The sequence below is a fragment of the Lucilia sericata genome, unplaced genomic scaffold, assembly GCF_015586225.1.
Source record: "Lucilia sericata isolate MDLA Ls3-8-SP2 unplaced genomic scaffold, ASM1558622v1 Contig000183F_arrow, whole genome shotgun sequence".
Lineage (NCBI taxonomy): Eukaryota > Metazoa > Arthropoda > Insecta > Diptera > Calliphoridae > Lucilia > Lucilia sericata.
The window spans coordinates 38550-63069 of record NW_023994211.1 but is presented as its reverse complement, the minus strand read 5'-3'; the positions used below and the strand labels follow the sequence as shown (position 1 = coordinate 63069).

The 24520-nt window shown below is 29.6% G+C and overlaps 1 protein-coding gene across 1 annotated transcript; it reads right to left on the bottom strand.

The window, feature by feature from the left end:
* Positions 1-178: 178 nt before the first annotated feature.
* On the bottom strand, positions 179-23240 carry LOC119601643 (signal transducing adapter molecule 2). The gene is made up of 4 exons (XM_037952702.1): positions 22902-23240; positions 10043-10320; positions 2303-2587; positions 179-2245 (listed from the first exon to the last, which is right to left on the bottom strand). Exons 1-4 carry the CDS (start codon positions 22942-22944, stop codon positions 788-790), a joined length of 2064 nt encoding a protein of 687 aa, XP_037808630.1. The 5' UTR covers positions 22945-23240; the 3' UTR covers positions 179-787.
* Between the last annotated feature and the right edge of the window lie 1280 nt (positions 23241-24520).

Here is a 24520-nt window from a genome sequence, read left to right as displayed (position 1 = left end):
TAAATCTTGCTGCCATTTTCAAAAGTTTTTATTTTGATTTTTCAAAAACATTAACAAATTCCATGAACAAATTCAAAAAGTAAACTTTCAATATTTCCTTTTTCCTAATTTTTCTATTTTATATTAAAACTTTTCGGTTTGTTCGTCGCCAAACAAATAACAACACGCACAGACGTTATTTTAATTTTTTATATAATTTTATTTTTCATATTATACCATAAGAATAATAGTAAATAATGTGTATGAATATAATATATTTAGTTTGGTTTATTAAGTTCTCATTTTAAAGTTTTTTTCTATTATGAATTGAAAATGATTACGTTTTTTATTATTATTTTTCGTTTACCAATGCATGGTCCGATTTATCTCAATACAATCATACAAATAAACATTAGATTACAAAACTCTGGTACATTATAGAACGATGTATGTAAGTAGATATAGATGAAGCACGGATACCGAAAGAATAAATACAAAATCAAAACTATACAATTAGGAAACAGCGTTTACAAAGTGTTTGGTGTGATTAATAAATTACTAATGATAAAAAAATATAATTCCATTATAAAACAACAAACAACAATAAAAATTTCTATAAAATTTAAAAATTTTAATTTCAAAATACGCATTAACATTTGACGTCAAAGACGTTTGTATGCTTAAAGTTATAGAAATTATGGTTAAAAATTAAAATTAAGGATCAATTATTAAAAACCTTTTAATGGAATAGTTTATTGTATATTTTAATTTTTCCCTTTTGAAGTATGATTCTGATGATTGTAATCTCTTACCGCTGTTGTTGGTAAATTGGAATGTTTTGTGGTATATTTGATTGATATGGTTGTTGGCCAGTCATTGTCATATTGGCCATTTGCTGTTGCAATTGTCCAAATTGATCAAGTGTTCCCGTTGGAGCTGGCATATTGTTGGCTACATGTTGTGGAGTGGCCACAAAAGATGGAGCTTGTTGATCTCCTACCGAGTGATTGTAAATATGAGGATTAGCTGAGGGTTGATTCGATGGACTATTGATGTAAGTAGGCTGTTGAACTTGTTGATGTTGCGTTGAAATAAACTGATTAGGTGGTTGTGTTTGCTGTTGAGATACGTGTGGGTGCTGTGTGGATGATGCCAACTGGTTTGTTGGTATTTCCGTACCAGCTGTTGTTACTGTTGGAATTTGTTGTGGCAGATAATGCTGTTGCTGTTGGTTAGGCAACATATGATTAAAATTGCTCTGCTGATTTGATACATGCTGTTGCTGCTGTTGTTGAGACTCACCGCCCACATTTAAGTTGTTTGCAGACATTTGCTGCTGTGATCCATATGGCGAATGACTTTGTAGATGATGCTGTTGTGGTGGCAGTCCTTGCATCGAATGTGGTGGTTGAGAAGATTGTTGGTTAGCAGCATGACCATTTTGATATTGAATTGGTATGTTAGGCATCTGATGTTGTGCTGCATAGTTTCCAGCTTGTGGAGAATAAGGTAAAGAATTCATACCAAGTGGAAAGCTGTGTGGACCAAAACCTACACCAAATACAGGATTTGTACCAAACATCATATTAGAGTGACCAGGAAAACCGGCTGCACCCAATGACATGCTTGGCATAGCTCCGGCGATGTTGTATGGTGAACTCATTGCATTTCGATCATCTCTCATTAGGGAGTGATACAAATTAATAGCATCAACTAAGTCACTTGACAGTTGCGACAGTTGGGCATGTTTACGGTCAACCCTCTCTAGTTCGGCATCAATTAAAGGGCCCATTTGATGTACTTCCTGTTCTAATCTTAACATTTCTTCCGTATCCTGGGATGGGTCTTCGGGATTGGCCTCATTTAATAAATGTAATAAACGATCAATCTTCTGCTCGTCGATATCTATTCTTTGCGTTGCCGCAGCTGCAGCAGCGGCTTCCGTTTTCTGTTGTAATTCTTTAGCATCCTCTTCGAATTGAGTGCTCTTTTTAACTTTATGTTGTTGATTTATTTCCAAACGATCAGGATCAATGGATAAATCGGCCGTTACAAAATTAGAAGGAAATAAGCCTTCGCTGCGTTGATTGTAGCCCTTCCACCAATTTGGATCGGAATCATCGGTGACATGAATAATTTCACCAGCAACAAAGGTAAGTTCATTTTCTTCTGCCGCCTCAAAATCATATAAAGCACGTACCTTACGTGGTTCGGCAGAGGAAGAAGAGGTAACTGAAGATGCTGACATCGAAGGATACAAAGATGGCTTAAGTAGTAAAAAATTAATAAAATTAGACTTTTCCATAACTTTTAAATAACTTACATAGTTAGCAGATATTGTTGAAGAACCTTGTTTTGGACTGTTTTTCGCCTCCTTCAAAGATAACTCTATAGCTTTGGCCAAATCATCCTCTTCCTGTTGGCTGCTAACAACATTAGGATCTTTGGCAGCCGCTAATTTTGCTGCTGATTTTGCTGGTTTATCATTGTAGTTACTAAAGTCATAATTCTCCTGACGCAATTTTGCATATAATGAAGGTATTAAATTAAGCTCGGGATCACTTTTAAAATCACCCTCAGCCCAACCCTTCAAAACTTGACACATTTTCTACAAACATTTCAAAATAAACATATATTATTTGCTTTTTTTTAAATACATTTAACTACATGCTTGATTAATAAATACATCTACAAATATACAATAGCGCTTTCCACTCATGGTAGTAAAGTTAGGTAGGAAGAGCGTTCAAATTGATTACTCTCTCGAGAGATATTAATTCGAGCGAAATAAATTGTTAACTTTTTCGTGAATATTTATTTTTTGCTCCTGAGTTTTAATAATAAATTTCACGAGAAATATTTAAATTTAAAGAGCGGAAAAATCAATGTACACGTAAAAGACAGTTATTTACACTAATGTGTAACTACCCAGCAAAAAATAATTGATGTCATACTTTACAAACAACATCTTAATCACATCTAAAAATACGATTACATATTTTTCGCTTTTATAAATCAAGTATTTCCTTACAAATGAAACCCAGTTAAAAGTGAGGAAAGAGTAATAGAAAAGTCACTACAAGCATAGTTGCCAGATGATTTGGGCGCCAAATCGTCAAATTTCGAGAAGAAAATCGTCAATTAATTTTTCCAAATCGTCGTTAATTCGTCAAAACTATTTTCCATGCATAATATACATATTTGATGGTATTTCTACATTTATTTTTATTATTTATTTTAACTGTCAAGACATTTTTATGGTTTTAGTTGTTATTATCTGTTTAATTTGGCAAATATATTTCGAAAGAACTGATATGGGATGTTTTTATGGACAATTTCGTGTCAAGTGACCTAACTCAAAAAATCGATTTTGATGAAATTTACACCACGGTTAGTACTATTGAATAGTAGGCCACAGTTTTTCAGCTCTATCGGTCCAGAACTACCGCAGTTAGAGGGGATCAAATTTGGACATTTTGGTCATACAGGATCCTTTTTAAATAAGTGTAAATTTTCACATATTGTTCCTAGCAAAAATTGTCCAAAGGAGTTTAGATAGCTTTTTCTTCTTCAACGAAATTATGATTCCCTTTACTCAATAAAATCTAATTCCTCTAGGCTCCTTCCACAACCTATTTTCATAGTTCCACAATACAATGCATGAGTAGGTATCATAAGTGCTGGTCATAAGAGTATAATTGGTTTCGACAAATATTAGGCCAATGGATATTCTACCTTTGTTGTAAGTCATTATTATTCCTAATTTTATTAACATATTTATAGACTATTCTGAATATGCTTCGAAATATTAGATAAAATAATGATAAAAATTATGAAAATTTGTACGAACATCAAAAATGAACAACATCCCTCCAATGACACTCTAATGTAAAATTCATAGGTTTTTCACCCGAATTTGAATTCGGGTTACTAGTTGTGATGAAAATACTACATCTTTTTTGCTGGGTTATGATGAAAATACTACATCTTTTCCACACTTTTTTTGCTGGGTTTTTAGAGATAAACTTTGACGTACCGGTTATTTAACCTTACTAAAATACCTGGCCAGTGGACTATCTACTTGGGGACACTCTCTCCTAGGACACGTCAATGACCAGTAAAGTAACTGGTAAAAGAACTAGTGATGTGACTGACTCCCAAGAACCCATTTGGGCATTACCATCCATTGACTACTTTTGACTAGCCCCAGCAAAAAAAAAGTGTGGAAAAAGATATAGTATTTTCTTCACAACTAGTAACCCGAAGTGCTCCAAATTCGGGTGAAAAACCTATGAATTTTACATTAGCGTGTCATTGGAGGGATGTTTTGCTGGGTAATTGATGTCATACTTTACAAACGACATCTTAATCACATCCAAAAATGCGATTACATATTTTTCGCTTTTATAAACCAAATATTTCCTAACAAAAGAAAACCCAGTGAGGAAAGCGATTCAGAAAATTCACCACAAATAACATATTTTAAGTACATCAAACTTTGGTGAAAAACCATTGATATTTATATAATCTTGTCATTGATAGAGTGTGGTTTATTTTTGGCATCCAAATATCGAATTTTTACTGCTTATAAAAATAAGATGTAGATGTAGTTCAAAGTTGTCAAAATTGAACAACATTCCTTCAATAACACGTTAATGTAAAATTCAAAAACCAAAATTGGAAGTACTTCAAGTATGTTATTTGTGGTGAAAATTCTACTTCTTTTTCCTCACTTTTTTGCTGGGGCTCTTGACAACCTCATTGTATCCTATAGAGTGACGATTGACTTCCTCGTAGGACAAGCCCATGTTAAAATCTTCGACGATTCGTGCAAGACATTTTCGAATTTGTCCCCTATCGCTGAAGTTGGCTAAACGACAATGTGTAAGAAATCTTCGTTAACGACAAGATTAGCGACAAAGACCTGTTCGTTGTCGTCTTTTAAATCCTATTAAAGACGAGATGAGCGACTGTGTCTTTAATATATTCTTCTATAAACGATGTCAAAGACATGAAGTAAGACAACGCCTTCGAAATAGTCCTGTATCAAACAGAAATAATGAAAAGATGGGCGACAAGGTCTAGAATATTGTCATGTAACTTACTCTGTTGACGACTATATGATCGATAAATTCTTACGCGTTGTCTTCTGGGCTTTTTTTTATGAAGACACCATAGAAGACAACGTCTTTAAAATCGTCATCTATGTAAGCTATTGAGAGAATAAACTCGTATATACTTCTCTCTATTAATTATATTACTGACAGTTTAAGATAATATGTCTTCAACGATGTCTTTTAAATAACTCTATTGACGACAGTATGAGCGACTAATCTTAAATATTTTCTTCTAACAAATACACACGATGATGATATGAGCGACAATGTCTTGGATGTTGTCTTATATTGGACTATACTGACGGCAAGATGAGCGACATTGTCTTGCAAGTTGTCCCCTATTTAATTCTATTTGATGAGAGTCAATGTTTCTATGCAGTGTGATTGCAAAAAAAATGTAAAATAACGGTAAAATAACTGCCATTTGAAAAAAGGGCAAAATAGAAAAGTAAAAACTCATTTGAGTGCGAACAGTTGCATAAGTAAGAGTGTTTTAAAGTGTTTAAAAGTGAAATTAAAAGTGTTATCAAAATATATTTAATTTAATAATAAATATGGAAATGTACTCAAAGCTTTATATGGTGAGTATTTTTAAGACATATTACTTGGCAATAAAAAAACTTTTTAAAATTCATATTTTTTAAACAGAATCCGCAAAAAAAGAGGGATATATCTACGAGGAATTTATAAAAGATTTAAGAGGTATCTTTCGTAGAATCAAGAATACTTACAATAAGGAAAAAGCTAGACAATACAATAAAGAAAATTCAAATTCAAATAATTCTCAATAACCCTTTTTATAACAATTAATATGTTTTTAAAAATTTATTCAAATGAAATAAATATTGTTTTTGAATAAAATGTGATATTTTAAAATATTTTTATTCAACTTAAAACATTTTCTTTTAAAAAATAAAGTGAACGACAAAGCTTAGGACATTGTCACTCTTGTAATCGTTGACGCCAAAGTGAATGATACTATCATCAATATAGTCGTTAATTACAAAGCTGAGGACATTTTCGCCCATATAATCGTTGACGACAAAGTGGACGATATTGTCGCTTATTTAGTCGTTAACGACAAAGCCCATATAATCGTTGACGACAAAGTGGATGATCTTGTCGCCCATATAATCGTTCACGACAAAGTGAATGATATTGTGGCTTATATAGTCGTTGATGATAAAATGGTGGAATTAATCTATATTTTTGGGTGAAGGACAAACTGAGCGACATTGTCTCTCATCTAGTCGTCCACGATTTTCGCGACACTTGTTCGAAAATGTCGTTGACGATTTGTTCCGGCTGTCCTACATTTGTCTTCCAGGACTTTACATTGTCGTGTACCCATCGTTGAGGATGTCTTAAAGACAAGCCCAACTGGGAGGCAATGAAACACACAGCCATCCAAACATACAAAACTGAATACAACAAGAAACAAAAACAATATACACAAGGCAATGAAACACACTGCCATCCAAACATACGAAACGAAATACTCGAAAAAAAAAAAACAAAAACAAAATACACAACGCAATCAAACCAACAGACATCCAAACATACGAAACTGAATACACCAAGAAACAAAAACAATATACACAAGGCAATGAAACACACAGCCATCCAAACATGTGAAACGAAATACTCAATGAATAAGCAGTGTTGTTGTTGTTGCTTATTAATCAAAGCATGAAAAAAATTATCTTTTTTTTATGAAATTTTCAGAGGTTGTCTCGGATTTTTGCTTATATCTCCGTCATTTATGGGCCGATTTTGCTGATTTTAAATAGCGATCTTCTCGAAAGCATGTCTAACAGAATTATTGAAGATTCGGATCTCGCCTAAAAAACTGATTTCTCCTCTAAAAACTGATTTCAACAGACAGACGGACAGACAGACGGACATGGCTTAATCGACTCCTCTATCTATAAGGATCCAGAATATATATACTTTATAAGGTCGGAAAATTATATTATAGAAATTACAAACGGAATGACAAACTTATATATACCCTTCTCACGAAGGTGAAGGGTATAATAATCAGGATTAATTAGAATTAATAAAAATAATCAAAAATAATCAGAATTAATCAAATAATTCATTTTGATTATTCAAGGATTATTTTTGATTAATTTCAATATATTTTTACATTACGAGTAATGGAAAACTGTTTTTCAAGTTACACACTATTCGATTACATCACTATTTTATTAAAAACAATATATTTATCAAGTTTATTTCGATTGAAAATCTTGATCTCAGTACAACATATTAGAAAAAAATTACAGCAATCTTTTCGAAATGGGTCTCAAAAAATCCGTAATTTTTAGCGGATTACCGGAAAAATAATTAAATTTTTCTTAGAGTTTTTTTTTTGGTAGGAAATTATACTAAATATATGGAAAATAATCAAAATTAATCCTTGAAAATAATCGACTAAATTTTTGATTATTTTCATTAATTCCAATTAATCCCTGATTATTTTTAGATTATTTTTAATCGTAATCAATAATTAATTAAAAATATTGAAAATAATCGTTAATTAATCATTAATTTTACATTTTTAATAAAAATAATCTAATTAATAATGATTATGATTATTAATCATTATTTTACAGCTATGGTTTAGAGGTCTAAATTTAAACAAAGTGTTCTTTCTAGTTCGTATATGGACTTTGGAGAAGATAAATGAGGACTTCAATGGTTTTCCTTGGATACAAGTCGCACTCCTTTGGCAGTTAAAGATTTTGCGTTTTTTTAATAATTCTTTGTGTTATTTCATCAATTTCTATATTTTATATTTTTTAATGATATTATTTAAACATTTTTAACGCAAATAACTACACAGTTTCACACAATGAGGATATGATTTTTGAAAATTACAATTGAAAAATACTTAAGACGTGTTCTTTTAACAATAAAACAATAAATTCCAAAAAGCAATTAAAAAATAATTTGAAAACCCCAACCAAATTAACTGGAATCCTCAATATGCAAAATACTTTATTGACGTGCAAATACTGATGAAAAATAATAAAATGCAACAACAAATGGACCAAAATTTCTATTTTAATATTTTTTTCTTGGTTTTCCCATTTTACATAATCTCTATTTTCAATTGGAAAACATAAATTTACTTTTTACATGTTTTTTTAATTTTATTTATGAACAAAAAACAAAATTCTCTTAAAAAGATAGGCAAAAAACTTGGTTGATTCACTGTATATAGAAAATGAGATAACTGGTAACGGTGTTTTTTTAAAAAGACTTAGTAGATATGTCCAAAAATGTGTCCCCATATCTTTATCCGTTCAAATGTTACATTAACTCAAATTTTATATTTGTAATTTTAAAAAATTTCTATTATTATTGTGTTTTTTTAAAAAGACTTAGTAGATATGTCCAAAAATGTGTCCCCATATCTTTATCCGTTCAAATGTTACATTAACTCAAATTTTATATTTGTAATTTTAAAAAATTTCTATTATTATTTTTTTTTTACTTTTTCGTAAATGGTGTTCCAATAAAACACCCGTTATATTATATATCTATTAGAGTTTAATCCCTAAGGGCCAATCTTTGGGTGAACGATTAGGGATTAAAATAAAATTAATCCTCGAAAGTTATTTTTAAGTACTCAGTTAGTTTGCTAGTTTAAGCGCCCAATGGAGGTGGTTTAAGCTTGAGCAAGAAATGCAAAAGTGTAAACAGCTGATGCAAAAAAAATTAACACATTTTTTTTTTTAAATAAACATTAAAATGTTTGATTTCCTGATTAGTATAAATTATGGAGACTTCAAAATACATTTTTTTGTTTTAAATTTAATTTTTCATTAATTTTCATAATAAATTTAAAACTGTTTTCTTCTTTTTTATAAAACATGCATTGTTTTGATAACAAACAGTGACGTTTTCTGTTGTTTTGTATGGCAACACTGCGAAATTTAATTTTGTACTCAAAACACCAAAGGGGGGATTAACATCAGATTAAATTTATTTTTAGTAATCTGAATATTAATTGGCATTCGATTGCCAATTCAAAAGCCCACAATAAAAGTGAAAGCCGCTATTATTTATTATAATATATCTACCATACTAACCAAGCCTACAAGGGTGCTTTACTACCAAGAGTGAAAACCGCTATTATGTCATAAAGCATGCCTTGAGATATGCAAATTGTGCAATATTGATATAAATATGGGGAATTTTGTATCAATTGACCCAATTTTAAAAATCGATGTCTTCCGATATGGATGTAATTTGCAACAAGGTTAGTACTATGGGATATTAGGCCAGACACACATTTTCAGCTCTATCGGTCAAGAACTGCCGGACTTAAAAGGGGTCAAATTTGGACATTTTGGTCATACAGGGTTTTATTCAAATAAGTGTAACTTTTCACCTCTTGGTCCTAGCAAAAATTGTCCAAAGGAGTTCAGATAGCTCTTTCTTCATTGTTTCCAAACATTTTTTTTATTTTAAATTTTTTTTAAATAATTTTTTCTTAAACATTTTTTTAAAATGGGCCCTTTTTTGTTTCCAATTTTTTTTTTTTTTTTTTTTTTTCAAAATAGGCCCTTTTTTGATCAAAAGAAAGCTCATACAATTTCCTTTAAGGGTTTTATAGTCCCATAATGGGATGCGAGTGGGATATCTATCAAAAAAAGTATTTTTTAACTCAAGAATAAAAAACTGAACTCTTTGGACAATTTTTGCTAGGACCAATAAGTGAAAAGTTACACTCATTTGAATTAAACCCTGTATGACCAAAATGTGCAACTTTGACCACCTCTAAGTCCGGCAGTTCTTGACCGATAGAGCTGAAAATTTGTGTCTGACTTATTATCCAATAGTACTAACCTTAGTGCAAATTTCGTCAAAATCGATTTTTTGAGTTGGGTCACTTGACATGAAATATCCCATATAGATATATTTTAAATACTTACCGATTGTAATTTTGGTTGGACCTTTCCCAATAAGCGAATAAATTCAGTTTGAAATTCCCGAGAGGCAATTTCCAAATGGAACGTTTTACCGCAATTGCTAACACAGGCATCCAACAATGTGATGGCCTGCATTACAACATGCGGATCATTGTGGGCCATTCGTCGCATAATGGCTTTTAAGCATTCTTTGGCATTTCGAGGGTTAAGAGAGACTTTATCACACACCTCCAATATCAATGTCCAGTTTTCATTAGTGTTTGTTTCACTGGTGGCCTTTTCTGTGGAAATGAAAGAGTCTTAGTATATTATTATGTTTATAAAATAAGATGAATTACAGAGGTCAACAAATTTTGAACCCAGTGACCAGAGTTTTATTTCAAGGAATTAATATCAAGCGAGATCGTCAAACACATTTAAAAAGAAAATAGGTCCTAAATGCTATTCTTTATTTTAAAAGTAGGGAGAATCCATATCAAAACGGACAGAAAATAGCAATTTTCGGATTTACCATCTCCGATTTTAATGAAATTTCGCACACATATTATGGTTTGAAAGTGTTCCTCAAATCCATGACTTTTTGGTCGGAATCTCATTCCAGTCCAAAAATATCGCGCTTTGAAAATTTAAAAATATGTTAAAATTGTCTAAAAGTATATACACATAATTACTCATAACTTTGAAACTCCTTAAAGTACAGAATAATTTTTGATTTCATTTTAAGGCCAAAGATATTGTCTTTAATATCGCGTAAATAAAATATTTTACTTCCTAAAGGTTAAAGGTCAAATTTCAAAGTGTAAAATATATCAGTCAGCCCCGTGTTAAAAATTAAAAAAGGACTTGGTAGAATGACACTTGAACTCTCCTCTATATCCTACCAAAAACAAATCGATGGAGACTCGTTTAGTTTAGAAGTTATTAAAGGTATTTTCAGACAATACTGAGTATTAACACACTTCAAATTAAAAATATTATGAAAATAATTCGCATTTTCAAAAAATCAATCCGAAAAATACATTTTATGTTTACACTATAACATTTGTAATATTTTTTATCCAATTTTCAATTATTTATGCACTTTTCGTTCTTATTTTTAATGTATTTTACACTTTTTGTTTGTTTTTTATTGTATTTATAAAATACATACCGAATACGTTTGAAAATAAAAAGTTTTTGAATTGTTTTAAAAAATTTATGAATACCGACCGTATGCCAATAAAATCAGTAATATTTTTGAAAATCAAATTACAAATTATATTTAGACTAGTAAATTGTATTATGATACAAATATTCTTGACAAGTATTAATACTCAGTATTGTAGTCTGAAAATACCTTTACCAAAACATAATATAAATCAAGTTTTTTAAACTAAATTTTTATACAAAATAACATAAGAAATATATGTTTATAAGTTTATATTAAAACTCAAGCAACTAAAAATGTAAGTGTGTGGTCTAAAGCGATAACTTTTAGACCGCTGTTGGTATTTAAATGAAATGTCAATTTAAATATGTATAAGGTGAGATATATACATACTATTAACAGTGAATTCTTCAAATGTAAAAATTGTTAAATGTTATACAGAACTATATCCACTGCTTGCAGTGTTTATATACTTCCTTTTGTTATTGAAATAAAAAATATATCTAAGGTTGTTTTATTAAAGATAAATTTTCTCAATGGAAAAAGCTACATCATCTGAGAAAATTTTAACTTTTATTAGTATCTATTGGTATAAAACAATGGTATTTTTGAGTGCATGGGATAGTCCTTAATCCAAAAAACCGATGTTTTACAAAATCTTCTTCTTCTTTATAATCATCTTCAGTAAGGTAGATAAAATTACAATTTTTTAGGTTTTTTTTTGACACCAGTCAAATAAAAGTAATGGTGTTGTTATTTGGTTTTCAAGCGGTCGTTGTAGGCTTGTCCATCACTAGGACTTTTGCCATGACTGGTTGTGAAAAAATGCCACTCAGCTTCACATCCAAAATCCTTATTGTGATAGCATAAATTTACGAAATTTTTTTTATTTTTAAACTGAGACATATTATATGTTGTTGTACTTATTTCCTTATTCATTTAAGTAAAATTGACAAATGTAAATTAAAAAAAAATAAATAAGAGAGCATAGTCGGGTATAGTCGACACTACAGCAGATAGAAGTCAAAAAATTTACTTTTAAGACCTTGTTTTCAACACTATATTTTAATCGGATCTTAAAACATACATCTTCAGAAAGATCGGATAATAATGATTTACATTTATTTACTTGTGTTTTAGAGATATGCGGTATTTACAATGTACCAAAAAAATCGACATATCTATATTTAAATTTATTTACTGAGTTTTGTTGCCTAATTGCTTTAGTTTTTATATTATTTTGTATAAAAATTTAGTTTAAAAAACTTGATTTATATTATGTTTTGGTTAATAACTTCTAAACTCAAGGAGTCTCCATCGATTTGTTTTTGGTAGGATATAGAGGAGAGTTCAAGTGTCATTCTACCATGTCCTTTTTTAATTTTTAACACGGGGCTGACTGTTATTTTTTCATTGAATTTTACACTTTGAAATTTTACCTTTAACCTTTTGGAAGTAAAATATTTTATTTACGCGATATTAAAGACAATATCTTTGGCTTTAAAATGAAATCAAAAATTATTCTGTACTTTAAGGAGTTTCAAAGTTATGAGTAATTATGTGTATATACTTTTAGACAATTTTAACATATTTTTAAATTTTCAAAGCGCGATATTTTTGGACTGGAATGAGATTCCGACCAAAAAGTCATGGATTTGAGGAACACTTTCAAACCATAATATGTGTGGCAAATTTCATTAAAATCGGAGATGGTAAATCCGACTGCTGTCCGCTTTCACATGGATTCTCCCAGTAGTTTACTCTTAACTAAATAAGCCCTATAATGCTAAAAATGAATTTGGAAATATTTTAGTTTTCAAGATAATTGCGAAAAACCTGGGGACAAAAATACCCAACAATTCAAGCACAAATGTATGTAATATTTGAGACAATATTTCAAAGAGACTAGTTTTAAAATGTTGTGTATTTAGTCCTTTTAAAAAATCCAACAAAAAAATTTTAAAATCCGTTTTTTGTTGATAGGTGGGACTTTGGACTTCAATTATTGCCAGAAAACTTAAGAAACGACCCATTAGAAGAAGGTATGGAGGATTAAAGTTAACTTTTTCGTTTTTAGTTGAATTTTAGTATAAAGTGAAGTGTTATAACATCCCAGCAAGAAAATTGTTGCAGTAGTGCAAAGTGAATGTGAATGAATTTTTTAATAACAGTGCTAATAAAACTCGTTCTAAATTCAACATATTCAACAGTTTAGAAATTTCATTAAAACATTAAAAATTAATTTAGATTGTTAATGTAATCATATTAGATTTACGTTTATATTATCATCTAAAGGAGCAACATTTTGTAAAAACCCAAAGTGTTTTTATTAACTTAAAAATGTTTTTGTTTAGCGGGATTTATCGATATTTTACATACAAAAACTATACTGATTAGTCATTGTATTTTAATAGTATTTTTTCAATATATAGAAACCAGTATATGGGTAATAAATTTCTACACAGAAAAAAGTTTCAGCATGAATATAATGCACTGCTTTCATTGACTAAAGTTAATATTTAAGAATAAATTCCTAAATTGTATGCATTTTTTCATTTTTATACCCTTTACCTTCGTGAGAAGGGTATATAGTTGGGTATTCAAACGATTAATCGTCTATCGGTTAATCGATGAATTTTTGTCTTTCGCTCGAACAAATGAATAATGACAAATTTCGAATAACGAATAAATCGAATAATTTCTATCAATTAACCGATTAATAATGAATATAATGAAGCAAATTTATTTGATGGTTTTTATATGAATGTTGTGGAATGAACAGTACGACACATTTCATCTTCAAAACCTATAATATATAATAATAAATATATATGAGACTTTTTTTACTCTTCCACTACATAACTACCCAGCAAAAAAATTTTGAAGTTGTTAAAGAAGAAGGGATATTTTCATTTTTCATTTCATTTTAAATACATGCCTAAATTCTAATAAATTTGTCATCAGTGAAGGCATGAAAAATGCACCCAAATTCACTCATGTAACTCCACTATAGGAATTGTAATATTTTACTGTAATTTGGTATTCTCTTAGGAGTTTTAACGAAAACGTGCATTTCATACAATAAAGATTAAAAATGACATTAATTTTTTTATTAGATTTTTGTTAAAATTAGTAATATTAAGTCCATTAAAATTAGTAATATTAAGTCCATTAATAAGAGAAGGAAAAAACCAAGACTGCTTAACGGATTTTAAAACACAATGGGTATTTTTCCTCTGCATGAATTTAAATCTAATCAAAATCAGTTAGTTATGTTTTATCTTATTCTATTTTTGTCAATATCACTCAAAAAAATTATTTAAATATTGATAATTAAATCGAAGTACCATTAATGCATTTTTAAATAAATATAGTGCACCAATGAAAATTCGCTTGAGAATCATCGAATATTCATTGGTTACAAGAACTCATTTAAATGACGAACTATTTTTGCAAATACGAACCCATGCATGCCAATGACACGCTAATGTTAAAATCATGCATGTTTCCCCTAAATATGAACCAGTTCATTATCAGTTCAACCCATGCATTTACTACTTTTTTTGCACGTCTTTTTTGCTGGGTAATAAACTTATTTTCATAAAATTTTGCATTTAATAGGTCTAACCTCAGAAGTTAAAAAAACTCTATATGATATTGATTTGATGCTACGCACATTTTTATTTTTTGAATAACAATGAACAGCTGTAACACCAAATTTCTTGGCTAAATATAAAAAACATGAACCGATTTTCAAGAAATTTGGCAACAGACAGTGTATTTTTAGAATCAACTGTTTGATCTGGATTTTATGCTTCATGAAATTTTGCATGACAACAGTTCTATCGTGGAAAGTTTGGTTAGTTTGAGGAAGAGAATGTTTAATACATTGAATCCGAATAAATACACCTATACCACTAATTTCGGGCCTGTTATACACTGGTGCATATTCCTATAAACGCACATCACTTTTTTTCAACAAATTAGAAAAAGTGAAACTAACAAAAATTTGCGGGGTACTAATTGGTTTATTAAATTAGTTAAGACTTCGTTTACAATATGATAAATATTAAACTTAATTTGTACTTCATATTATTTTTTTTAACTTAATTTTAGGATTTAACTTCCATTTTGAAGGGCATTTTCCTTAAATAAGCCAGTTTAGTGTTTTTAATAGTGAGTGCATGTTCCTTTATTGTGAATTACTTCGAGAATGAGATCTGGCATTGATTCAACTAATTTTTTTAAGGAGATCGGCATCAGTTTCCTCCCAGACTTGTTTAATTTTTAGTTTTAACTCTGAAACTGTCATTATGCTTTCATTCTGGGCATTAGTTGCGTAAACTATGCGGGCCATGTACCCCCACAAGTTCTCCATAGGATTTATGTACGGACTGCATGCCGGCTAGTCCAAGAGGGGAGTGCTATGTCCATGAAACCATACTTTTGGTTGCTTAGAAACATGGATTGCTGCATTATCGTGTTGAAATATGCAGTCGTCTTCCATTTTTTCATCCATAAATGAAATGAGACCATCTTCATTATAAATTTGGCTGTTCATTTTTGTTGGAACGAAGCGTATTTTTGAATTTCCAGCTGCAGAAACCATCACACTCCCTCCACCAAAATTGCGATTTGACATACCTACGTCGTTTGAACTCAAATCATGCCAGTAGCAAGAGTATGAATCTGGGCCATCTAAATAAAAGTTTTTTAATCTGAGGCAATTACTTTTTTCCCCTCATCTCCCAATTTCATTTATTTGCATGCAAATTTGAGTCGGTTTTCTTTATGCTGATTTTTAAGCATTGGCTTGCACTTGGGTTTCTTCCATTTTATGTTACCATCTGTTCATAAAATGTGTGCAACGTGTTTGGAAGTCCCAGGAAGGTTAAGTTTAGTGATTATTTAAGTTGCAATTAATTTATTGCGGGCTGGTTCTTGTTTTATGAGATTAAACTATCATCTTGTTAATTTTTTATTTCCTTTTGTAGGTTTTCGTACTCCATATTTTGGACCTTTCTTAATAAAATTGAGAACAACACCTTCAAAACGTCCAATTTTGCGAGAAATTTCTCTATTAGAGCACTCTTGGTTACGAAAAAATTTTATTGAAATTTTTTCCTGGTCAGAAAGAAAAGTTCCCTTGGGCATCGTTTAAAGTTATGAAATTTTTCGATAAAAACCGAAAATTTTATCGGAAATGAAAATTTTGCTACAAAAACATAACTTTAGTTGAAAAAAAAAAACTAAAATTGTGCAAAAAAATTTCTTTGTCACTTTTTAAAAACAAAATTCGCGTCTGCGTTTATAAGAATCTTCCACTTAAATTAACAGCAAGATCATTTTATTGCCTTGTAAAGGAATATAGCAGAAGTGAGAAAAACGATTTGCTTACATTTAAAAAATACCGCCATGTCGCTTCTCATTTAGAGTCTTCAACATTGCTTTTGCACAAGAACAACAAATATATAACAAAAAAGGAGAAAAAAATTAAGTGCGTTTATAGGAATATGCACCAGTGTACCTGTTAACTGTTTAAAAATTTACTTTAAATAACTCTCAATTCGAGAAAAAATAATGATTCGTAATTAAATTTAAATTTATTGTGAATCGAGATAACAATAAAAATCTGCAATAAGTTAAAAAACCATGAAAAATTATCTTGATATAAATTCGGTTGCCATTTTTTAAATGCAGCTCATAAAGCATTGTTCATATAAAATATAGATGAATTCATCTTTCAATATATTTTTACCAAAAATTCTGCACGTATGTAGCACCGTATTTATTCCAAGCTTTTCAAATTAAATAATGATTTTGAATAATTCCAGCACACATTTTCCATTTACCATTAACAAATTCCGAAATTTTTTAATTAGAGGAAGATGTGAATATTTTAATAAGTAAAATTATTTGGTAACTTTTTGTATATCTAACGATATTTGATCTTTAAACCTTTATTTCTTCGGATTTAATAAGTGGTATCTAAATCCATCTATGGATGAATAAAAAAAAAATATTTTTAAACATACTTTTTTATAAATGGATGTATTTTTGAGAAACAAGGACGAAAAAACGGTGGTTTTACTATTTAATGAACAACTCAAAATTGTTTGTCAAATTAAAAGTAGTTTTGTTTTCTCTGTCAATATTCGAGGATTCTTCACATTTTCCTAGGGCAGAAAAAAACGTAATTTTGTTCTTTTTAAAGGAATTTGAAATCAAAGAGCCCAAATTTTTCATGATTTTGTGCAGAAATTCTCATAATCGTTTCAGAGTTTTATTCAATTGCATGTACTTTTTCAAACAGAAAAAATCGCTTGAAATTTTATATTATATAAACACCGAAGACTTTTGCCTCTTTACACCAGGGGCACTACAATTCAAAGTACGGTGTGACGTAATTTAAACTAAACTGTTCCTTAAATCTACTGCAAAAATAAAAAAATCATTTAAAAGTGTCCTTAGTTCCCTCCAAGTGATTGAAAATGCTGATTTCAGTGTAATTTCTCAAAAAAAGTTGTTTAAATTTTTCTACAAATTAGTCAAAATTTCCTAATTTAAGCTCAACTTCTAAACTTTTAAGGGACTTTTTGGTCCAGAAACTGACTTTAAGGATTAAAAAAGGCAGAAAAATAAAATAACTATTTTATCGTTATAAGATAAATTTTGATATCTATTTCAAAAAAAGTCATTACAGATAGAAAAATATTTTCTTTAATTTTTGAAGAAACCCGGGCAACGCCGGGTGCACGCAGCTAGTATGTTTTATATGTTTGACCCTAGTCCCTATATACTTCCTTTTTCTAAAAAATAATTTTTTTCACCATTAAATTGTCTTAATATTTTGGAATTAACGTAGAACTTAACAAATAATAATATTAAATATTAAAATGCAAAAATAAAATAAAAAATAGTAATAGTTTCGGTGCATGCTGACTGTAGGATATAAGTCCATATATCAGTAAATATAACTTAAAATGTCTAAAACATGATATCGTTTTCAAAAAGTGTTCAGATCGATTGGAACACAAAAATTATGCATTTAGTGTTGTAAGTAAAAGCAGAAAAAATCACAATTAATAGCTAATATTTATAATTGCAAAAATACACCAGATCGTGAATTAGGCTAATATATTTTTAAGAAAACTAATTGGCAATAGTTTCAAACATCTGTAAATAGAAATCTACCTAAAATATTACGAAAATCGGTCCACATTTGTCTCTAGTCTCTATAAAAAAGCACAACAACTTATAGGTATAGCGATACAATTTTACACAAACAAGTTTTATGTGAACCAAAATATATCTCTAACAAATTTTATGGAACTGAAATCGTGTAGGGTGCCCGGTAGGCTAATTGGAAGTGTGCTAGCCTGTCAATCTGGTTCTATTCCCACCAGAAACTCTGGCCTCGTTAAATTAGGTTAGAATATAATTTGTAATCGTATTGTAATGGACAAATAAATATAATCGTGTAATTGTTGGCCCTCTTAAAATTTATCTCTCTCTTGTTTTGCAACGATTTTGAAAATATTTTAAGTCTAGCGATAACCATTTTTTAATTTTGTATATGGACAATTTTGTGTCTGTGACCCAACTCAAAAAATCGAGGTGGATGAAATTTCACCAAGGTTATTACTATTGCATGGTAGGCCATCTCTATCAGCTCTATCGGACTAACAGCCGGACTTAGAGGGGATCAAAGTTGTACATTTTGGACATACAGGAATTTATTCAAATAAGTGTAACTTTTCACCTATTGCTTCTAGCAAAAATTGTCTAAAGGAGTTCAGATACTATTTCTTCATTGTTTTCAAAGAAAAAAAATATATATATTTTTTTATTTTTTCAAAAAACTATCTTTTTTTGGTCAGAAGAAAGTTTATACAATTTTCTTTATGGATTTTATAGAGCTCTTAAACGAAATGGTTTAAGCTTTCTTTTGAGCAAAAAAATACGTCCATTTTGAAAAAAATAGGGGAAAATAAAGTACCAAATACTGAAAAAAATCTTATTCTTGAGTTAAAAAACCGTTTTTATCCTATTATGGGTCTATAAAGGTCTTCTGAGCAAAAAAGGGAGTTTTTTAAAGATAAAAAAAATTTGGAAAAAAAATATTATTCTTGAGTTAAAAAATAATTTTTTGATAGATATCCCACTCGCATCCCATTAATGGACGGACTATAAAGCCCTCAAAGGAAATTGTAAAGCCATTAAAGAAAGCTTTCATCTGAGCAAAAAATAAAAAAAAGAAATAAAAATAAAAATAAAATTAAAAACAATTTTTGCTAGGACCAGTAGGTAAAGTTACACTCATTTGAATAAAACCCTTTATGTCCAAAATGTCCAACTTAGACCTCTCTACGTCCGGCAGTTCTTGACCGATAGAGCTGGAAATTGTCTGGCCTACTATCCAATAGTACTAACCATTGTACCAATTTCATCCAAGTCGGATGACATCGATTTTAAAAGTTGGATCACTTGAATATTCCAATCCAATCAAAAGTTATTGACCGCCATCTCGTAGAATGGTTCACTATGCAGCGGTTTTAATATGTGTGCCTTACTTTACAATTGATCGTACTATTTCTATACTAGTATTAATTCCAAAAATTTAAATATTGCACGAAATTTGTCTGTATATAGACCCAACATTTTTCGGTTCGAAATGTCAAAAAATATAAGCAATTTAACATTTAATTTGTATTAACGGAATTTTTAAAATAGAACCTCCGATTCTGCTGGTCTTATACGCAAAATAACGTGTTGGAAACCCCAAAATTAACGTCTCGTTTCTATTGAATATTCATATCAGTTCAAATTAGTTCTTTGGAATAAAGAAACTCCACTATAGTATGTTCTATGAACTAAGATCTAGTCTAGTGTATTCTCCCGATATTATACTGGTATATAGTCTCAACATTAGTTCCGCTTATAGTGCAGCATAGGTATAAACAATTGTGATTAACCAAAATTAATATTACCCAGCAAAAAAATAATTGATGTCATACTTTACAAACAACATCTTAATCACATCTAAAAATGCGATTACAATTTTTTCGCTTCTATAAACTAAATATTTCCTTAATAATAAAAACCCAGATAAGACTGAGGAAAGATATGTAGAAAAGTCACAACAAATAACATATTCGAAGTACATCAAAACCTATGAAATTTACATAAGCGTGTCATTGAAAGATTGTGGTTTATTTTTGACATCCGAATATTTTTAGAGCTTCTTAAAAGTAATATTAGATGTAGATCCAAAAATTTGATTATATATTCTTCGCTTTTATAAATCAAAAATTTCTTTACAGATGAAAACAAAGTTAAAAGTGGGGAAAGAGATGTAGAAAAGTCACTACAAATAACATATTCGAAGTACATCAAATTTTGGTCTTCTTCTTCTTCTGTTGCTGTTACTCTCCGTAACATTGTCAATCATTGGAAAAGACCACCGAAACATATGTTTTTATTGTGGTCTTTACTACAATTCATTTTTATTATTTTTTCTCTTTCTCTCTTTTTTATCTCCTTCTTTCTTTTCGGTTCGTTTTTTTCCTTCTCTTTTTTTTATAAAAATTTTATAAAATTGTAGGTATTAAATAGAACGTCGCGGCACTACTAACGCTACCTTGACAATAACAGTTAACAGTAAATTTAAAAATATTTTTATCAAATTTTGTTGAAAAAGCAATAAAAGAATGTGGTTTAATTTTGACATCCAAATATCGGATTTTTACAGCTTCTAAAGATAAGATTAGATGTAGTTCAAAGTTGTTAAAAATGAACAACATCCCTCCGATGACACGCTAATGTAAAATTCATAGGTTTTTCACCTGAATTTTAAGCAATTCGGGTTACTAGTTCCCAGCCAAAAATAATTGATGTCATACTTTACAAACTACATCTTAACCACATCTAAAAATGCGATTACATATTTTGCGCTTTCATAAACCAAATATTTCCTTAGAAATGAAAACCCAGTTAAAAGTGCGAAAAGATATGTAGAAAAGTCACAACAAATAACATATTCGTAGTACATCAAGTTTTGGTGAAAAACAATGAAATTTACAAAAGCGTGTCATTGAAAGATTGCGTTTAATTTTGATATCCAAACACGGATTTTTTCTGCTTCTAAAAATATGATTAGATGTAGTTCAAAGTTGTTAAAAATGAACAACATCCCTCCAATGACACCCTAATGTAAAATTCATAGGTTTTTCATCTGAATTTGAAGCACTTCGGGTTTCTAGTTGTGACATCTTTTTCCACACTTTTTTTGCTGGGTAGTTGTGATGAAAATATTACATCTTTTTCCATACTTTTTTTTGCTGGATAATCGTTAAGTTTTATTTTAGGGCTTGTAAAACGATTTTTTCAAAATTTGACAATAAACAAATTATTAGCGTGGTTAAACTTAAGCATACTGGTTTCAACATTAATTTATAGCCCACCCAGCAAAAAATAATTGATGTCATACTTTACAAACTACATCTTAATCACATCTTAAAATAAACCCAATATTTCCTTACAAATGAAACCCCAGTTAAAAGTGAGGAAAGAGATGTGGAAAAGTCAATACAAATAACCTATGTGAAGTACATCAAGATTTGAAAGAGTAGTGAAATTTACATTAGCGTGTCATTAAGAGAATGTGTTTTATTTTTGACATCCAATTATCGGATTTTTACTGCTTCTAAAAATAAGATTAGATGTAGTTCACAGTTGCCAAAAATGAACAACATCCCTCCAATGACACGCTAATGTAAAATTCATAGGTTTTACACCCGAATTTGAAGCACTTCGGGTTACTATTTGTGATGAAAATACTACATATTTTTCCACACTTTTTTTGCTGGGCAAAACTAAATTTTTGCTGGATTTTTATCAATTCAAGTAATTTACGGGCTCTAGTTTTTTTAATTAAAATTTGTTCCTTGATATCAATGCTTTTATTTTCAAATTATTTTCATTACCATACCTTCAAATAATGTCAAAGACACAGTAGTTTACCCACGATTTTACTAACACATATTTATTACAGATTTCATATTTCCTCCTATTCGAATAATAAATGAATAAATTTTTAATGTTAAAGATACAAAATGGTAGAAAAATCTGTATACAAATTGTTTGTCGATTTTTTGTTTGACTTTAAAATATTTATTTTTCTTTAATATAGAACATTTCCATAAAGAAAAGGAAATTTTTGCAAATTTGTATCAGAATAAGCTAGTAAGTATACCACCTAAATCACACAAGTAGTTAAAATCTCAAAAAAGTGATTTTTTAAATATGTTTTATTTAAATTAAAATTAATAAAACTAATGTCCTATTTTGTTTATCACGGTATATAAAAAAATCTTATTAATTCCTTGTTTTTTTTTTTTGTTGAAAATTAATAACAACACAATAATCAACTGCAACCGAAGACATTGAAGGAATCCAAACAAAAAGTAACAAAATCAAACGAATTCAACTGATAACAAATTATATACCCACAACATACATGTATCCACACATACACAAATATGTATGAATGTCAGTGTTTTCTGTCTGACTGCTTGACTTTCTTTGTGTCGTAGTTAAAATTACCCAATAAATCGCCCTCCCATTACAGTTTATTTTTTTTTCTTTAGTTCTGCTCATTACATACATAGGTAATTCTTTTTAAAATATATTTTTTATGATTTGCTAATTTCTTACCCACATCAGCATCAAAGCCAGTAGATTGTGAAAAAATACCCATTTTCTAGACAATTTAAATTTTTAGCTAGTTGTTTATTAAATGAACGAAATGTTTTCTTTTATCGTTTTAAATTTTCTTTTTACACAATGAAATTCAATGATTTCTTACGACGTTTGACAATATTTGTTTCTCTATCGTTGTTTGCTGAATTTTGTTAATGAATAATCATAAATTGTTTAATATTTTTAAAAATACTTTTATTTTTTAATTTTATTGTTTAATTAAATTTCTTCGGTAGAATATTTTGCTCTTATATATCTGCAATGAAAATGACTAACAGAAAGTAGAGCCCTGCGCCGACAAACATTAAAGGGGGCGGCGACTAAAAACTTCGACGACGGTTTAAAATCGGCTGTAAACCGGCTAAGTTAGCAGCCAAGGCGAATTCACATAAGGTGTTGACAATTCTGCAACAATAATATTTTACATGTATTTTGTTTTTGCATTTGGTTAACGTAGATGTCAAAAGCAATAAGTACTGCGAAGTCATTTCATGAAAATTTTTTGTAAAATTTTTATATTTTATTAAAAAATAAAGATATTAAAATTTGTGAAGAAAATATATCCTGAATTGAATAATGTCTGCTTTAAACCAAAAATTCTATTTCGGCAGATTACTTCATTTTTTGTGAAAAATAAACATAAAAAGTACCTATTCACGAAAAAATTGTATTACGAATGAATGAATCTTTGTTGCGAATGGATACTTCTTCTCCGGCGGAGTAATATTCCATAACGTAGATGTCAGCTGCCACCAGCCGGGTATATTCTTCATATGTATGTGTTTCTTTATATAAAGTATTCCGGAACAGACTTTATCTATATATATAAAAGAGTAGCGTTACTGACTGACTGATTCATCATCGCACAGCCCGAACGGCTGAACCTAGAATCATGAAATTTTGACAGTAGATGTGTTTTTGTTTATGTAGATCCACTAAGGAGGGATTTTTGGAAATTTGTACATTTACGGGTAAAAAGGGGAAAAAACAAGTAAAACAGGGTTTCTTAATTATCTTACACAATATTAGCGATACAAGAAACATTTTAAATGCACCTGTATCTACTCTTAAAATGAGCAGATGGGTGTCTGGTACTTTTTTGAAATTCGTACTTTTAAGGGGTAAAAATGTGTAACGAAGGTGATTTTGGTACCTTTTTGGCCCCTTATAACTTTTGAACTAATTAACATAATAAAATTTTCATAAATATTTTGGATACATCTCCCAAAATTATGAGACACCTGTTTCGTACTTTTTTAAAATTCAGTCCTTTTTAGGTGTAAAAGGGAGAAAACTGTATTTATCGTACTTTTTTTTTTAGCACATTATGAAAACGGTTTATTGAATTATTGCTATTAAATTATGGACTAACTCTGTAATATTTATTGTAATAAAATTTTTGCTATTTCACTGGGGAAAAAGTACCAAAAAGGGGAAAAACGGGAAATTTAATTTTATTCAAACTCATTGAGCCAATTTTTATAAAATTTGAAAAAGTAGTTTTTTTACCCACACAAAAAAAGCTGTTGGTATATTATTTTGGAATTCGAGTACTAAGTCCTATATAGGACCAA

Coding starts and splice junctions, on each gene's coding strand:
- LOC119601643 (XM_037952702.1), bottom strand. CDS start 22,944: ATGGGTATTTTTTCACAATCTACTGGCTTTGATGCTGATGTGG. Junction 10,321..22,901: donor TGGCTTTGATGCTGATGTGG/GTAAGAAATTAG, acceptor TCATTTCCACAG/AAAAGGCCACCAGTGAAACA. Junction 2,588..10,042: donor TCCAACCAAAATTACAATCG/GTAAGTATTTAA, acceptor AAATGTTTGTAG/AAAATGTGTCAAGTTTTGAA.